The following is a 17,604-nucleotide window of genomic DNA, read 5'->3' as shown; positions in this document are numbered from 1 at the left end:
GGGGGTTTTATGCAACAAGTTTTGAAAAGATTAGAGAAAAAAATAGCAAATGAACTATTTAAGTCACAATGTGAAAGAGGGAATAAGTAGACCAGAAATCAGAACTAGACACACTCAGGAGAAGGAGAAAAGTATATTTTGGCTTATCAAAAGTTAAGAGCTGTCCAACAAATGTACTACAAGTTGGTGTGCAAAGTATTGAATTTCCTACAACTAACGTGGACAAGCATAAGCTTGATGCACTCACTCTCTTCTAGGCGGCTATTAAGGGATGTCTACGTTAGATGGCTGAACTTAAAGGTTTTTAAAAAGATTCAATATTTGTACTTGTGTATTTCTGACAATCTGATCACTGATGCATTTAGAAGTGAAGCACAGGAAATTATTATTCGCTCTTTTCTCCCCTAAACCAATAAACCACTTTCCAGCTGTGAGACACTTTCACATTTAGTTTTTTCCTGAACTGTGTTTTTGACTTTAATACTTTTAAATGCTACTTTATTATTTTACTTTTAACTTGAAACCACGTGGTCACAATCTTAGCAGTTTTTTACAAGAGAAAAGGGATGTTTATAAATATCATTTTGAAACTTCTTTTAAACCTTAAACCTAATTAAGGACCACAGCTTGGAGGGACCTTTTCATCATAGTTGCTACTTGTGGAGCTTGAGCAAGCCAATTGATGTAAACAGAGACGTCAGTAGGTAGGAAATGTTAGTCATATTTAGAGACTCCAAGGAATACAGCGGTAAAGATCTCAAGTCCACTTAAAATTAAAACTTAAAGTACAAGTTTTCTTCTTCGTAAGATGCTTTTCTTCTTTTTTTTTTTTTTTTGAGACAGAGTCTCACTGTGGCCCAGGCTAGAGTGCAGTGGCGTGATCTTGGCTTACTACAACCTCTGCCTCCTGGGTTCACGCGATTCTCCTGCCTCAGCCTCCTAAGTAGCTGGGATTACAGGCACCCGCCACCACACCCAGCTAATTTTTGTATTTTTAGTAGAGACAGGGTTTTGCCATGTTGGCCAGGCTGGTCTTGAACTCCTGACCTCAAGTGATCTGCCCACCTTGGCCTCCCAAAGTGCTGGGATTACAGGCATGAGACACCGCACCCGGCCCAAAATGCTTACTTTAAAACCATAAAAAAATACACTGCTGTCACGAAATGCTGTGGAGAAATTACCATTTATTTGCAGAATTAACAGTATAATAAACTGCTCTACAAGATTTTCTATCAAGGAGTATTTAGAAGAGAGATATAAACTGTAAGCTTATAAAAGTGGTTTCTAGAGAAAGTAAGCAATAATAAACCCTCTCATATAAGTTAGGCATGTATTTAAATTTATAAGATACATTGCTTTTGCTTGATACAAATCTCATCTTAAATATATGGCTAAGGAACAGAAAAAAATTCAAACTGAGACACTCCTGTAACTCTGGGAAAATTACACTTATCAAATTTTACATATAAATTTAGAATGACTAATGAATGTTTCAGAAATACATTAATTACCAAGATGCTCTGAAAAGTACATTACTGTACATACAGCCTGAAGTTAACCTTTCTATGTTAAATGAAAAAACTCTGTCATTCATCAGGTCACAGAAACCAAAAACTAAACAATGCAAAAAAAAAAAAAAATCTAAAAATAAAAGAATTTTATATTTGAAGTTATTCTGGAATTCGCACCATTTTAGCTTCTGAAAAAAATGCAACTATGAAATGAAGACCTCATATATTTTCATTTATCAATATAATGTTAAAAGTTTCATTCCACCGGGCGTGGTGGCTCACACCTGTAATCCCAGCACTTTGGGAGGCTGAGGCGGGTGGATCACGAGATCAGCAGTTCGAGACCAGCCTGACAAACATGGTGAAACCCTGTCTCTACTAAAAAAAAAATACAAAAAAATTAGCTGGGTGTGGCGGCGGGTGCCTGTAATCCCAGCTACTTCGGAGGCTGAGGCAGGAGAATCGATTGAAACTGGAAGGCGGAGGTTGCAGTGAGCCGAGATTGTGCCACTGCACTCTAGCCTGGGCAACGAGAGCAAAACTCTGTCTCAAAAAAAAAAAAAAAAAAAAAGTTTCATTCCATTTTGTGGTATTTTTTAAATTCCAACTTGAAAATCTTATTCAGTTGCAGAACTTTTTCATTTAAATGTCACATGGAACTGGCCAGAGCATGAGATGTAATTTCTTCACTAAATTTTCTTAGTAATTGGGAATTGAGGGGCTTAAAAAAAATTTCAGGGCAAGTTTTTTATTTACTTAATATTTATATTTTTTTGGTATCAATCATTAGGCTCCTATGCCCACCCCTCCCCCATTCCAATGTGTGCAGGGACAGTGCCCAAAGCGCTATTTCTCCCTTATTTTCCCACCAAGATCTTGATACAACATGTTACTCTTTTTCTATGGGGCAGAGGTGGGGCAGGAGAGCAGAGAAAGGCTGACTAAAACTCTGAGAGAAGCCAATATAAACACATATTTCTGTATATACAGGGAATGCTATAAAAGTAGCACAAGAGCATTTCTCTATGAGTCATTTTATCCAGATCAAGACCAAGAATATTCTCAAACAGATATCAAATCCTGGTATTGTGCATGGCAACTAACATGCTGCTGGCCAAGCACAGCTAGAGATTTGTTTGAAAGAAAATGTTTATTCTCCAAAAAATCAGTTGAAGTATTTGACACATACGATAAGGGTGGGGAGTAAAACTGTATTTTACCTCGCAAAATTTAAAGCACAAAAATGTAAATATAACCTCAAGAAAGCAAAGACCCTTTAATTAACAAATAATGTTAAATATTTACTGAAAACATTGTAAAAATCAGACAAAATTAAAGCTTGCTGAGATGGGGACAGGGCTCTACTAATGCTTATATTTTTTAAAAAATCTTGAAGAAATAAAGACAAAAAAAGATTAGGAAAATGAACTCTCCTTTATGTCTTTCCCCAACTCCCAACTAGACCTCTTAAGAGATTATTTCTGGTCTCTAATGATTTTTGACCATCTCTGGGCCCAGCAAGATCTCCTTCTCCATTTTAATATCTAATAAATTTGAAATTGTTAAGTGACTAGGATAGCTTGAATGATAGTTTCACGTTGTAAATTCTGCTGTTGCTCCCCTAGTCCACCCAATACTGAATTGCTTTATTCCTTCCTTTGCTCCCATATTATTAAACTGAACTCAACATGAAAGAAAAACCCAGAAATTACGATACTTAGAAAGTTTGGTTCTCAAGGGCGGCCTCCTAGGTAATTCAGTAGTGGTTCTAACTCTGGAGTAAGGTCATAACCAAATCTTATCAATTAAATCATGATTTCTCAGAGAAAAGGGGAAATAAATTATATCTAAACTTGGCGCTCAAAACTCCTATTTGACTTTAAAATATACTAGTTAATTATAGATGCCAATTTTTGTTAAGCATATTTCCATTATATTAAAAAATAACCAAATATTTCTAGACATAAAAAAAGTTTTCTATTATTGGTCTCGTATACCCATCCAAATTGCCCAAAAATGGCGAAGTATATTTGAACCCAAACTAAAAAATGCTGATTTGGCCTGGCACGGTGGCTCACGCCTATAATCCCAGCACTCTGCGAGGCTGAGGCGGGTGGATCACCTGAGGTCAGGAGTTCGAGACCAGCCTGACCGACATGGTGAAACCCCAACTCTACTAAAAATACAAAAAAAAAAAATTAGCCAGGCTTGGTGATGGACACCCGTAATTCCAACTACCTGGGAGGCTGAGGCAGGAGAATCTCTTGAACCCCAGAGGCAGAGGTCGCAGTGAACCAAGATTGCGCCATTGCACACCAGTCTGGGCAATAAGAGAAACTCCATCTCAAAAAAAAAAAAATGCTGATTCATGAAAGCAACTTCTGCCATTCCTAGTACCATTTAATCGGAAACCATTTAAACAGCTGGTGCAGTGGTTCACACCTGTAATCCCAGCACTTTGGAAGGCTGAGAAGGGCGGATCACAAGGTCAGGAGTTCGGGACCAGCTTGGCCAATATGGTGAAACCCCATCTGCACTAAAAATACAAAAATTAGCCGGGCATGGTGGCATGTGCCTGTAGTCCCAGCTACTTCGGAGGCTGAGGCAGTGGAATCGCTTGAACCTGGGAGGCGAGGTTGCAGTGAGCCGAGATCGCGCCACTGCACTCCCGCCTGGGCGACAGAGCGAGACTCCATCTCAAAAAAAAAAAACAAAACAAACAAACAAAAAAAAAACAAAGGGAGTAGGCTGTAGAGAGAGTGGATTGGGTCAATGAAAACATTCAGGCTTAAAAAATAAAGTACAATTTTAGTCTAGACTAAGCCATCAAATGTGTCTGGGTATACAATTAAAATAATTACGTTTAAAGAAACCCTAATAGTTGTCTTCTAAGATAATTATTACAAATTTAAGCTTATATTAGATTCTCTTCTTCTGGAGATGGGATGAATGAGAAAAGTAAATTTACACACAATTAGAGAGGTGAAGAGCAACTTCAAAAAATGCTGAAACTAATCTTTAAAAGCAATTGATTCATCAATGCTTAAAGTGAGATAAAAGTTGGAACCCTTTTCTTTTTATAAATACCTAAACAGTTTGATGGCATGAGGCTCAGCCAGAGATTTAATCTTCATCTTTTATTAGATCCTAGAATGTTCTACAGACTGAACAGGCTGTAAAAAGAAAGGATTCCTCCTTATTATCTATAACTACCTTTCTTCAGTTTACATGCTGCCTCTAATGAAGGTTTCTAATGAGATAGTCATAATCGAAATCCAATACAGAACTCTCAAATTACTATAAACAAATAAGAAAAAAATAGGAAGTAAGCCTATTAAATTTTTTACTACTAAATTACAGATATAATTTGGGCGAAGCTTAAACAACCTCCAAGAAATCACACACATTTTAAACCAGTCCACAGGCAAGTTCTTTATTGTCAACACACAAGAAGTGCTAACTTGCCCAATGGGAAAGCAACCTTAATTCTTCTTTTGGCCATCTAACTGTTTTTATTTTAGCTCATTCAGTCAGAAGCAAAAATTTATGCAGAACTGCTCAATAAAATGTACTTGGGTATTTTTTTTTTAAACCCCAAACACACCAACTGAGGAAACTTTAGTTAACGAAAAATTTCCAATCCCTTTGAATATAGATGTTTAACTATTTTAACTTCTGTTTTTATTTTTCAATTTTACTACAGAATTATTTTATAAGTTAACTTATTACCAATCATCTTAGTCAACAGTAGTTTAAAATTTTTAATATTTTAAGTATTTAATGAAAGAATAAAAATAATACACTACATCATCAATTTAAATGAATTTGCATTTGTTCTTGCTTGTTTGCACCTTTAATTCACCTGAAGCCCATTTCTCTAGGATTATATTATTGTGTAGAATTATACTGAGTTTGAAAACTCTTTTGTAATAAGATTTCAAAAGAAAAAAACACAAGGCCTTATTTTTATAGAAAAAGGCAGAAAAGATTAATGTTTGACTCAATTTTAAAAAAATCAAAATGTAATAGTCATTTACTAATATTTAACAAACAGCTGGTTTCCCTACTTCACTTCCTATTTGCCTTCTTTCTCTCCCCACCCCCAGACAGGAAACTGCTTTTGACAACAAATGAATCAGCTAGAAGTTAAAAAGCCAGCAGCTAGCAGCTGATTCTTCATGGTTTCCAAACTCCAGCATTTAGAAAAAACTTATTTCCTCTCTCCCTCACCACCATCTACTGAAGAATTAAAGCCCATAAGTCTAAAAGATTCATTAAGATTTATGAAAGCGGCTAACAGGTTAAACTACTAAATTGATCTTGTCAGGGAAATAAGGCCAGTAAGCAGGGCCAAATGGTCAAATCTGCACACAAACCCTCCACCAGAGTGATACGTTATTATACAAACTTTGACACTGTCAATTCACACAACTGGAATGCAAGAATGGAAAATGGCCAGCACACCAATGGAGTTGGCTTGAATTAACTGTAATTCCCAAAGATTAAAAAAAAGATAATGTATCAGCTTCTTAAGGCTGTATGGATATACACACACCCAAACACATTTTCTCTTTAACCAGCACATTCAGTATTTTAAGTAACATAATAAAAGTATAATTTATCTTTAACTCTATAAATATAAAACCTCTATTAGTAGCACTGAAAGCATGAAGAGCTTTCAATATATTTTTTGTAGAGCTTAATTTATAAAGTTCAAACGACACATTTACTAAGTATGATTTTAAAGATATAAAACTCATACTTTAAAACATTATACTCATCCTAGTTTACAAATTATATGAAATTTAACTACTTTTAGGCCTTATTTTATAAGAGGCAGAAGCCTAGAGTTATCAATAACCTATTAAAATAAGCATAAATGTGAAACTAAGAACAAAAGTGTATTTACCACAATTATTCCCAACAACGTTTGAGAGATTTCAAGTGCGCCTCTTACCACAATAGCATGAGGAGAATGCACTAAAGGCTTTAGTTCATTCAGGTCATTTTCTGCCTGTAAAAATTGGTATAAAAGAAAAACAGAAATGTCACAAAATGCACATCAAATCTGTAATTTTAGCAGCAGTCACACAGCTCTATATGCCCTACTTTACCTTATCCCAGTCTCCTTCCATGACATGATTTCGGAATTTGGTAGCAGAAGGATGTTCTAAACGACATCCTGACTCTTGCATGAGGAGATCAACAGTCTGGCTGCAGGAAAGATACAGTGTAAAACAGACCTGACCAATTTTAGGGTTTTAATCCTTCAAATAAACTAATGTCCATGAAAACAGATGCAAAGTTTTTAAGCTAGCCTCATGATGAAGAAAAAAATAGCTTTCATGTGCCTGGTTAAACAAACTTTATTTAAAACTGACACCTACATTTTTTCCTAGTCAAGTTAAAAACCTTTCTTGAAACCAGAATCAATGTAAGTTCTTCCTAGTTTGCCATTTAATCCCTCAATTTAATGCATAAAGTATAAAATTTCTAAAAATGTGCTGTAACCAACTAGTCAAATAAATGAAAAACCAGAATCAACATACTACATTACATTTTGAAAGATAAAAATTATTAGCTTCACACAAGGTTAACAGAGATGACCCGTATCAGTTAAGAGCTTATATATCCAGGTTTATATTGCATAGAAATTCTACTAGGTCAATCTTTAAAATTAAAATAAATCCAGCATCAAAAATCATTCCCTTTCTCTCTATACTAAAAATAGCAAATTTACTATGGTGTAGGTTCCAAACAGTCACGAGTTATTTCCTCCTGCTGCTGTCAGCTTGCTTCTTGTCTCAGTAATATGTTCTGTTAGCATTTACAAAATCTGTTTTCATACTAATCCTTTTCCCTAGGGAATAAAGTGAATTCTTCCTACCACATATTTGTCTTTGAGCACTTAAAAGATTCATCAACTGTATTTTCTTCCCTCATGTATTCTGGTATCTAAGAACCTTCATTTATCAGTCTATTTTTTGTGCTTATGTTTCAATGCTTTCTTATTCAGCTTTAAAACTTAATTTTTAGCTGAACAGTGCAATGATCTGCCTGAAAACCGAAATACTTGTGCCACTTTTAAAAAGTTCTGTTCTCCTCCCCACTCCCCAAGAAATCCATAAATGCAAAAGTACACATCGGCTAGCCTGAGAGCTTAATCTACACTCTGAATGTAGGAAACTGACTGCTGCTGCACGTCCTCCCCCCTTCATTTCATTCTGACTCTGTCTCTTGCACCTCCTTCATCAGGCACTCCCACCAATCCTACCTTCCACCCCCTTAGTTTTTCTTTGTGTGTATACAAAACGGTGGTTTTTGTCCAAGGTCGCTGTCTACCTTCACCCTATGTTAGGTATACAAGGCCACCTAAATTGTATTTGAAAACAAATGGTTCACCAGATCAGATGTCCCCTTTTCAGAGGCGATCATCTTCTTGGTATTAAACTGAGATTTCAGACTAGTTAGGGTTAGGCCTCTTGTACACACACACAAGGGCCTTTAAACGACATCAACATTGTATCTTCATTATTCCCATCAGATTTATTCAACAACCTCTTTCCAAATGATCCCAGCCCCTCCGTTCCCATAAACACTTGTAGGTGATTGTCTTTCCTGATTGGTAGTTTGCTTGGGTTGTTGTCTGCCACGGTTGGGGGTGGGGAGGTGTCCCACAAAGATGCCTCCAAGATACACTTGAAAAACAAATCCTCCAAGGTTCATTATTTCCACCAGCTCTAATCCACCCCTCCCCCAACACATACAGAAACACACTCCCGCATCTGTCTTTATTGACAGACAATTAAGCTCTGAAGGTGCGTGGGGAGAAGTCATTCTTTGGGTTTCTCCTGACCCTTCCTAACCCCTCAACGCCTGTCTCGTCTCACAATTTGTCAGACTGACTGATTTTCCCCTATTTCCTTTCAGGTCCGCTCCTCCTCCCCGGTCGCCCTGAGCCGCGTCCTCCTGTGTACTGGGTCCTGCGTGCCCAGCACTCATTCTCTTTGACCGAGCTCTTTCAAGCCCCCCTCCCCCCTCCGCCCCTTCCCCTACCCCCCTGGCGCCTCCGTCCCTCGGTCTGTCCATCACCAGCTGCCGGTAAGGGATACTTACTTGAGCCCTAAGCCATTCAAGTGCTGTCCTATTAGCCTAATGACATCCTCATCTGACTGGGAGAGCCGCTTCTTCTTCTTGAGGCTGCTGCCCAGTTCTGGGGTGGCCAAGGAAGAGGAGGCGGCGGTGGTGGCGGAGGCAGCTGCGACGGTGGCTGAGGATGCGGCGGCCGCCCCGCCGGGAACCCCGTTATTGACATTCAGGCTGTTGCTATTGTTGCTGGCGGCGGAGGGGGCGGAAGGCAAGAGCCCATTGGCGTGGGCCAGGTCCCCCGCGGACGACGACGACGAGGGGGACGACTCCCCGTTCTGGGCCGACAAGCAGGCGAGTTCCGGGGTCTGTCCCTGGCCCCCGCCGCCCCCTCCTCCTCCACCGCCGCCGCCGCCACCTCCTCCTCCTCCTCCTGCCCCATTGGCCTGCATGATGCTGCCGCTGACCAGGCTGTGGCCGCTACTTCGGTGGGGGACAGCAGCGGCGGCGGGAGGGGCAGCAGCCGGGGGAAGTCCCACCACTACCACCACGGAGGAGGAGGAGGAGGAGGAGGAGGACGAGGACGACGAGGACGGAGGGGAGAGGCCTGCTCTGCCTGCCGAAGCCCCGGGCTCTCCTACTCCCTCCGCCGCCGAGGCTCGGGGTTTCTTCCGCGGGGGCGGGGAGGCTCCGCCGGTGTCCGAGTCGGAGGAGGAGGAAGCGGAGGCCAGAGTTTCCTCGCCGAGAGAGGCCGTGGTGGGAAGCCGGTGGGGCGAGGCGGGGGAGGGGAGGCGGGGGCCGGGGAGAGGGTCGGGGTGAGGGGGGCCGGGGAGGCGGGGAGGGGGTCAGGGTAGGAGGGTGAGGGTGAGAGGAGGGGGAGGAGGAGGAGGGGGAGAAGGAGGATCCGGGCCCTTTCCCCCCCCCCCTCCCGGAGGCAGCTCGGGGTGCGCGGCCCGGGGGTCGCGCCGGGGGGCGCCGCGGGGCGGCTGCGGGGGCGCGGGGCCCGCCGCTGGGCTGAGCCCCGGCAGTGGCTGCGGCGGCGGCGGCGGCGGCGGGCGGCAGCGGAGGCAGCTGCCGCCTCTGTCCTCGGATCCGCTCTGCTCTGCTCCCTGGTGTGTTGATTCTTCCCCCAGCTGCTGCCTAATGGAGTCCAGGCGCTCGCGTCACAGGAAATGCCTATACTGCCCTCCTCACTCACTTCCGGTGGCAGGTATGGAACCTATAGGGGGCCTGTCACCCAGCACGTGCGTCGGGGGCTGTCCCGGGGGTCAGGGGAGGGAGGCCAGCGGGCCGGCGGGGTCCGCCCCGACCCCAACCACGACCCCGACTCCTATCCGATCCTATCCCCGGCTCCGCTCGGGCCTTTCCCCTTGCGCCCTGGCTCGGCTGGCTCGACGAGCAGTAAGTTCGTAGCCGCCCTCCGAAGCCGGGCGTGCATGGGATGGCAGAGTTGGCGTGCGTGCGTGAGTCCACCAGTGTGGCATGGGCATGTAAGGTGCGCGGAGGGACTGCACCTTCTCCATCAGGTGCAGAAGGTGAGGATGGGGCAGGGGGCTAGGAGCTTCGACAGGCAGGAACTTCCAGGCACAGGGCTGTGGTAGGCCCCTCTCAATGGTAACCAGGACCGAAATCGGGTTTCACAACCTACTTGTTTTAGGGTGGAAAAACTTGAATTTCCACAGCCAAGTGCCACACAGTTGCTGTACCCGGGGCCATCCCGGGAGCTGTGAGATAATGAACCGGTGAGACTCTGCTCCACCCTGGGAAGGTGAGTTAGTCTAGAGGAGCATATCTGATGGGGACAAGAAGTCACAAAAAGGCTGTGTGGTGTGTAGAGAAGGGGAGGGACTCTGCTGTTGAGGCTTCACTCTTTTTTAGCACTTGCCCAGCACCTCCTTCTCTCTTCCAGCTGCCTCTTGAGTCACTGCCCAGTTTAGGGAGCAGTAACATAAACCAAACAGTTGCCTCCAAAATATGCATTCTGAGAAGGATTCAGGCACCGATTCAGATCCAGGCTTGAAATTTTTACGTGGCATGTGAGCCTTCTGTGTCATCACGACTTACCAATTTATGTGAATGTAGAAATGCAGCGACAAAGACTGGGCTGAATCTTAATCATTGGCAAATGGTGTGCATTATCCCCAAACAATTATTTTCATGTATGTGGTTGATAGCATCTATACTCAATATGTACAAAGATTTTCTCAGAAATTTAAAGTCTTTCTCTGAAGTAGTTTTCCTGTGGGGAGGGGAAAAAAAACACCTTAGTTTCTAATTAATACATCATACATCGCTGATATTTATTATAGTAATAACTGAAAGTAATTTTGAGGCCTTTGGAGACAGTCGTTTTTAAATTTGGAAATACAATAAAAAATGATGCTGATGAGAAATTAGTAAAGAATCCTGAGGTTTATGGATCCTCAGACAGGAAGAAGTAAGAGGAAGGTCAATGCAGGATCTCACAGGGATTTGGTTTTGTAGTTCTTACTGCTTAAATTTGCTTCCAGGTGGCAGCTGTAATTGCAAGGTGACTCACATACAGTGTTTATATTCACCTGAGGCCGACCTGAGTTCTAGTTGAGGTTCATAGAGCTCTGTCACTGTATCCAGCAGAGCCTGAATTACTAGATAGTTAACACCCTCAGAGAGCCCTGTTTGTATATTAACTTTAGACAACCTTATTATTAAAAGTGTTGTTTAGGCAAAATTTAATTTTTGCAAAATGGTTTATAATAATTTATTAGGCCCATAGCAACACTGAAGACTTGCTTCTGAATAAAGACTGTAGGTTTTATAAAGGAAATCAGTCACTTCGTGGCAGCTACAGACAAAGCTCACACTTCATTAACAAAAGTAAAATGATGAAAAATAAATTGGATTCCATTGCTATCTAAACTCTGTATTCCAGTTTTTCTAATTTTTAGGTAACCAACACTGCTCGTGTTAGAATTCTGAATTTATAAAGTCCCTTACAGAACATTTTTCTCTGTACTAAAACACAGCTTGAGAATCTGTTATCTGAACTCTGGGTCTTTAGGTCTTTCTAAAGCCAAGTTTCAGGTCTATGTGCAGATGAACAATTCTGAAATACCACTCTACACACTGAGGAACCTTCAGTAACACCACATTACCTACAGAATAAAATCCAAATTCTGTCTTGCTCACCACAGGTTGATTTTAGTCTTTCTTTTTGGCTTCATCTCTTATTGCTCCTCTTCAGGGACCTGTCTACTGTCCGCCAAATGTACTGGCTCATTTCTCCTTGAGAGTCTTTGACTACACTCTCCCATCTTTTCTTCACCTGTCTGATGCCAGTCAGTCTTTCAAGACTCAGCTCATTTCAAACCTCCTCAGGGGAGCCTTTCCTGACTTCCACTCTCCTAGCCGTCATTGTGAGTGTCATTTATTAGGCTCCTCAATCACAAAGGCTGCTTGTGATGTAACTTGCTAAGACCCCTTCTTCAGGTCATCAGAGAGAAGGCTTTCTAGACCTCTGTCCCCCTGATTTACCTTCCCCTTTTCACCCTCCTCCTAAAAAGGACTAAGATGGGTTTAGGAACAAAGGTCCAAGTTATCCTTTAGAAAAAAGAAATCAAGTGTGTATTTTGATACTTGATTCATTTGTATTTGCTTCTATACTGTTTTAAATAGAGACCTGTTAAAAACAGGTCTCTATTTGACCCATCCTGTGTTAGGTTCCAAATAAGAGGTAACTTCTTGTCCTTGAAATAGCAAACAACCCTTTTTCACATTTCTCACCTTTTTTCAGGGATGCTGTAGAATCAAATATCGAGTAGGTAGTCGAACTAATTGACCTCCAGGCCTTTCCAACTGTAAGAGGTCTGTGAACTGTATGAGACTCCCAACTAATGTATAAATTCCTTGAGGGCACGATCTGTGTATTGTTCATATAAGCCAGTATTTTTCAGCTTTTGGGTTGTGACCCATTTGTAAGTCATGAAATCCATTTAGTGGGCCATAATTTGTATTTTAAAAAATAAGGTGGCAAAGTATAAAAGCATAGAAGATGTCCAAGTGAATCACTCAAAAGAGGGGTGATTATTATTTTGTGAAATTTTTGTTTCAATGACAGACACATGTCTATGCTTTACAAAGTAAAATATATTTCTTCTGTAGGCCATAGTCAAAAAAGTTTGAAAAACGTTCCTATAAGCCAGTCCAGACTAGACTAGAAGGCAACTCAAGAAATAGGTGTTGGATATATAATTAACAAATCACTAGTACTGCCAACGGCAACTATTTTTTTTTTTTTTTTTGGAGACAGAGTTTCGCTCTGTCGCCCAGGCTGGAGTGCAGTGGCGCGATCTTGGCTCACTGCAAGCTCCGCCTCCTGGGTTCACGCCATTCTCCTGCTTCAGCCTCTCGAGTAGCTGGGACTACAGGCAACCACCACCACACCCGGCTAATTTTTTGTATTATTATTATTATTTTTAGTAGAGACGGGGTTTCACCGTGTTAGCCAAGATGGTCTCGATCTCCTGACCTTGTGATCTGCCCACCTCAGCCTCCCAAAATGCTGGGATTACAGGTGTGAGCCACCATGCTGGCCTTTTTTTTTTTTTAAATACAGACACAGTCTCATTATGTTGCCCAGGCTGGTCTCAAACTCTTGAGCTCGAGCAATCCTCCCGTCTTGGCCTCCCAAAGTGTTAGGATTACAGGTGTGAGCTACCGCTCCTGACCCCAAGACAATATCTTAACTGTAAAAATTAAACTCTACCATATTTTAAAAAGCTGAGATAGTATAAATGTTTATAATAAAACATAAAACCAACATTTCTCACAAGTCTTTGTAACTAGTAGAGACTGTGGTTGTTCTGTCCAGATATAAGTGTGGTATATCAACTTGGCACTTAGCAACATTGATATTTAATTTGTTAAATTTTTGTTAGGAAGAGGTGTTTTCAGATCTCAGGTGTCTTTGGGAAGGAATATTTTTATATTTATATCTCCAGCTTCATTCCTAGCTTTTCTTTGGAACGCTAAAATTGTCCAGCTGGACTTGTTGGGCCTGGGTGGGATTGGGAGAATTCAGGAGAGCACAGTTCTTGGGCCAGAACAGTTGGTCAGCTGATTGACTCTAGGCAAGTCATTTAACTTTCGCAGCTCCTCAGGCATGTCGTGTTTAAGTGGGGATAATGACATTGGCATACCTGCTTGCTAGAGTTAATGTGTGGGTCATGAGATAACGAATATAACAAATATTTGGAAAAGTACTATGTTGAAATATTTTAAAATAAAATTTAAATCCCTCTTCATTTAGAAAGGATTTGAGGCAGCTAAATGCAGAGGTGTAAGATGGTTTTTTGGTTAGGATTGTTTCTGAACTGTGACTCTGCAGTCACTTTCTTACTCAGCCCTGCCACTCAGCTGTATTCCTCTGTAGCTCTGGGCAGACGACTCTGAACACGGCTTCATATTGGCCTTCCATGAGTGGGTGAAGGGCATAGTCATCTGGCAGTTTTACCTGCTGTTCTATGCATGTCTCTCCAGCGCTTGCTTATTTTCCCCTTCTGCAAACATTCCATTCATGCCATGGGCATTCAGTACAGTCCTGTAAGCAAGGGTAGGGGCGGCACACCAGGTGGATTTAAGCGCAAAGACAGAACGACTGCTTTGCCACAGGCGCCTTTACAGCCAGCAGTGAACAGTTAGACATATTCACCTTCCTCTAGGTGGAAAACAGTCCTCTTCTCAGTAGCCCTCTCATGTTCTTGAGACCCATTTGATATAAATAACAATGTTGCAGGAAATTTCCTGAAGGAACTGAAATGAACCATAGAAATGAGATCGTTCTTTTCCTACCACACAGCTGGGATTAGACTGCTTAGTTTGTACTTGCAGCACTTTTGCAGTATGGGTCATATTAAAAAAAAAAACATTTAACACTCAGCTATGGGTACAAAGATAGTCACTGAAACATTATTTTTTACTTTTATTTATATATTTATTTTTGAGATGGAGTCTCGCTCTGTCGCCAGGCTGGAGTGCAGTGGCGCAATCTCGGCTCACTGCAACCTCAGCCTCCCAGGTTCAAGTGATTCTCCTACCTCAGCCTCCCAAGTAGCTGGGACTACAGGCGTGCACCACCATCCCCAGGTAATTTTGGTTTTTGTTTTGTTTTGTTTTTTGAGATGGAGTCTCACTCTGTCACCCAGGCTGGAGTGCAGTGGCGCAATCTCGGCTCACTGCAAGCTCCGCCTCCTGGGTTCATGCCATTCTCCTGCCTCAGCCTCCAGAGTAGCTGGGACTACAGGCACCCACCACCACACCCGGCTAATTTTTTGTATTTTTAGTAGAGGCGGGGTTTCACCGTGTTAACCAGGATGGTCTCCATCTCCTGACCTCGTGATCTGCCCGCCTCGGCCTCCCAAAGTGCTGGGATTACAGGCGTGAGCCACTGCGCCTAGCCAATTTTGGTATTTTTAGTAGAGATGGGGTTTCACCATGTTGACCAGGATGGTCTCGATCTCTTGACCTCATGGTCCGCCTGCCTCGGCCTCCCAAAGTGCTGGGATTACAGGCATGGGCCACTACACCTGGCTGCATTATTATTATTATTATTAGTTTATTTTGAGTCAGGGTCTTGCTCTGTTGTCCAGGCTGGAGTACAGTGGTGCAGTCATAGCTCACTGCAGCCTCAACCTCCAAAGTTCAAGTGGTCTTTCTGCCCCAGCCTCTTGAGTAGCTGGAACTACAGGTGCACACCACCTGGCTAATTTTTTATTTTTTGTCTAGAGGCAGGGTCACCCTATGTTGCCAAGGCTGATCTTGAACTCCTGGGCTCAAGCAATCCTCCTGCCTTTGCCTCCCAAAGTTCTGGGATTACAGACATAAGCAACCGCTTCTGGCCTGAAGCATTAAGAGCAAAAAGAAAGTGGTAATCACCATGTACTGATATGGATATAGTACCAAGATATGTTATTAAGTGAATAATGCATGTTACAAAACAGTGTGCATAATATGATGCATTTTGGTAAATAAATTTATGTATATATGCACATATTGTTTTCTCAGGTAGGAAAGAAAAGCATAAACAGGGTTTCTCTTTGATGGATGGAGTGGGGTAGTGAGGGGAGAAGTTCTTATTTTTCCATTTAATACTACTCCTTGGTGTTTGAATTTTACAGCTGTATACAGTATTAAGTTTTTTTTTTTTTTGAGACGGAGTCTCGCTCTGTCGCCCAGGCTGGAGTGCAGTGGCACGATCTCGGCTCACTGCAAGCTCTGCCTCCCGGGTTCACACCATTCTCCTGCCTCAGCCTCCCGAGTAGCTGGGACTACAGGTGTCTGCCACCATGCCCGGCTAATTTTTTGTATTTTTAGTAGAAACAGGGTTTCACCGTGTTAGCCAGGATGGTCTCAATCTCCTGACCTCATGATCCGCCCACCTGGGCCTCCCAAAGTGTTAGGATTACAGGCGTGAGCCACCGTGCCCGGCCAGTATGAAGTATTTTTAAAAAGTGCCAAGGGGTTATTTGGGTTGTGAGATTGTATATAATTTTTCTGTCTTTTTTATTAATGTTATGCTTCTAAAGCACACGTTTTTAAAAGAACACTCAAAAAACATCAAAATGTTCATAATAAAAACATGCCAGATAAGGCAATGTTATTAAGTATATTTAACAGTAAGTATTTGTTTTTCTAAAATCTCCTTCTCATTACCCATACCTCTTATATTCTCAGACTGCCATCTCTGCACACACCCACCCCATCTCTCATTTGGTTAAGTTCTTCTGGGGAATAAAGGGCAAAAACGCATTCCTATTTATTAACTTTGAAAAGTAGATAAATAATTAATAGCCCCAGGAGTCCCTGCATAGACTCTAACAACAGGCCCTTTGGGCAGTCTTCCTTCTTCTCAGTTTCGAATGTGTTGTTCATCCCTCTGACATTATGATAATCACAATAATCAATGGTAAAACACAATTATGACTGTTAACAACAAATTCTAATTATCATAAGAAAATGTTACTGAATATGTGTATGCATCCCCTGTAGATGTAATGGACCAGTAACTAGGCATTTAAAACAGAAAAATTTTAAAGACTGTAGTAGATTATTCATAAAGTTTAAAAAATTATTGAAGAGATCTTGAGGCTTCTTCAGTTAATTATTATTTTTTAAAATTATGCTCTTTACTAAATAATACTAAATGTATAGGCAAACATGAAATATTATAATAGCCTAAATTTTAAAAAATTTATTGAATGAAAGACCATGAATGTCAGTCATTAACAACAAAAAGCAAAACAATAACTCTTAGCTTCTTGTGGCTAGTGGAGGGGTGCTTAGCCAACTCAGGACTAACAGAGTTTGGGAGATTTGTTGATTCCCTTAATTTTTTTTTTTTTTTTTTTTGAGACAGGGTCTTCCTTCGTAGCTCAGGCAGGAGTGCAGTGGCACGATCATGGCTCACTGCACCCACCTTGAGGTGGGCTCAAGCAATCCTCCCACCTCAGCCTCCCGAGTAGCTGGGACCACAGGCATGCACTACCACACCTGGCTAACTTTTTGTAGAGACAGGGTCTCCCCATGTTGCCCAGGCTGGTCTTGAACTCCTGGGCTCAAATAATTCTCCCGCCTCAGCTTCCCAAAGTGCTGGGATTATAGGCAAGAGCCTGGCCTCTCTTACTGGGGTTTGTATCATCACACATAACAGTAGCCTTTCTCTATAAATTCCTGAAAAATAAGGATGTACATTTTCTGCTACAGCTCTGACCCCTTATTTCAGAATGTCTTTTTCTCTGTCCCCAGATTATTGACAAATACTGTGGCATAGAAATAGATGTGTTTTTAAGATTTAGCCAGAGTGTCAACAACACTGTTCTTTTCATTTTGTTTCCTAGTGCCCAGTTGTTCCATTCTTAGCCTTTTTTTTCCCTGTGATGGCGCATGTCCACAGCAGGGCTTCTGTGATAATGAAATAATAGAGCTAACACTAGGAAGACAAGGTTGTAAGTGCTTTACATATATTGTACTC

General features: G+C 41.8%; 2 protein-coding genes across 8 annotated transcripts in view; one reads left to right on the top strand and one right to left on the bottom strand.

Annotated features, from left to right (window-relative positions):
* The window catches only part of WDR26 (WD repeat domain 26), a 49,472-nt gene extending 39,893 nt beyond the window's left edge, over positions 1-9,579 (bottom strand). The window contains exons 1-3 of one of the 3 annotated variants that reach the window (XM_003814901.6): positions 8,628-9,579; positions 6,626-6,725; positions 6,421-6,525 (exon numbers count right to left, since the gene is read on the bottom strand). In XM_003814901.6, coding sequence (XP_003814949.1) covers positions 6,421-6,525; positions 6,626-6,725; positions 8,628-9,049 — 627 coding nt within the window. In that variant the 5' untranslated portion in view covers positions 9,050-9,579. The remainder of the gene's footprint in view (positions 1-6,420; positions 6,526-6,625; positions 6,726-8,627) is intronic. The other 2 variants (XM_003814902.6, XM_008967778.4) reach the window with 2 other exon arrangements.
* A 235-nt stretch (positions 9,580-9,814) lies between these two features.
* CNIH3 (cornichon family AMPA receptor auxiliary protein 3) overlaps positions 9,815-17,604 on the top strand; it is a 343,860-nt gene continuing 336,070 nt past the window's right edge. For 2 of the 5 annotated variants that reach the window (XM_024927677.4, XM_034947675.3), the window contains exon 1: positions 9,815-10,132. In XM_024927677.4, the coding sequence (XP_024783445.1) occupies positions 10,039-10,132 (94 nt within the window). In that variant the 5' untranslated portion in view covers positions 9,815-10,038. The remainder of the gene's footprint in view (positions 10,133-17,604) is intronic. The other 3 variants (XM_055107644.2, XM_055107643.2, XM_024927674.4) reach the window with 2 other exon arrangements.

This window comes from Pan paniscus, chromosome 1, assembly GCF_029289425.2.
Source record: "Pan paniscus chromosome 1, NHGRI_mPanPan1-v2.0_pri, whole genome shotgun sequence".
In the NCBI taxonomy this organism is placed as follows: domain Eukaryota; kingdom Metazoa; phylum Chordata; class Mammalia; order Primates; family Hominidae; genus Pan; species Pan paniscus.
This window is presented reverse-complemented; position numbering and strand designations above follow the sequence as displayed.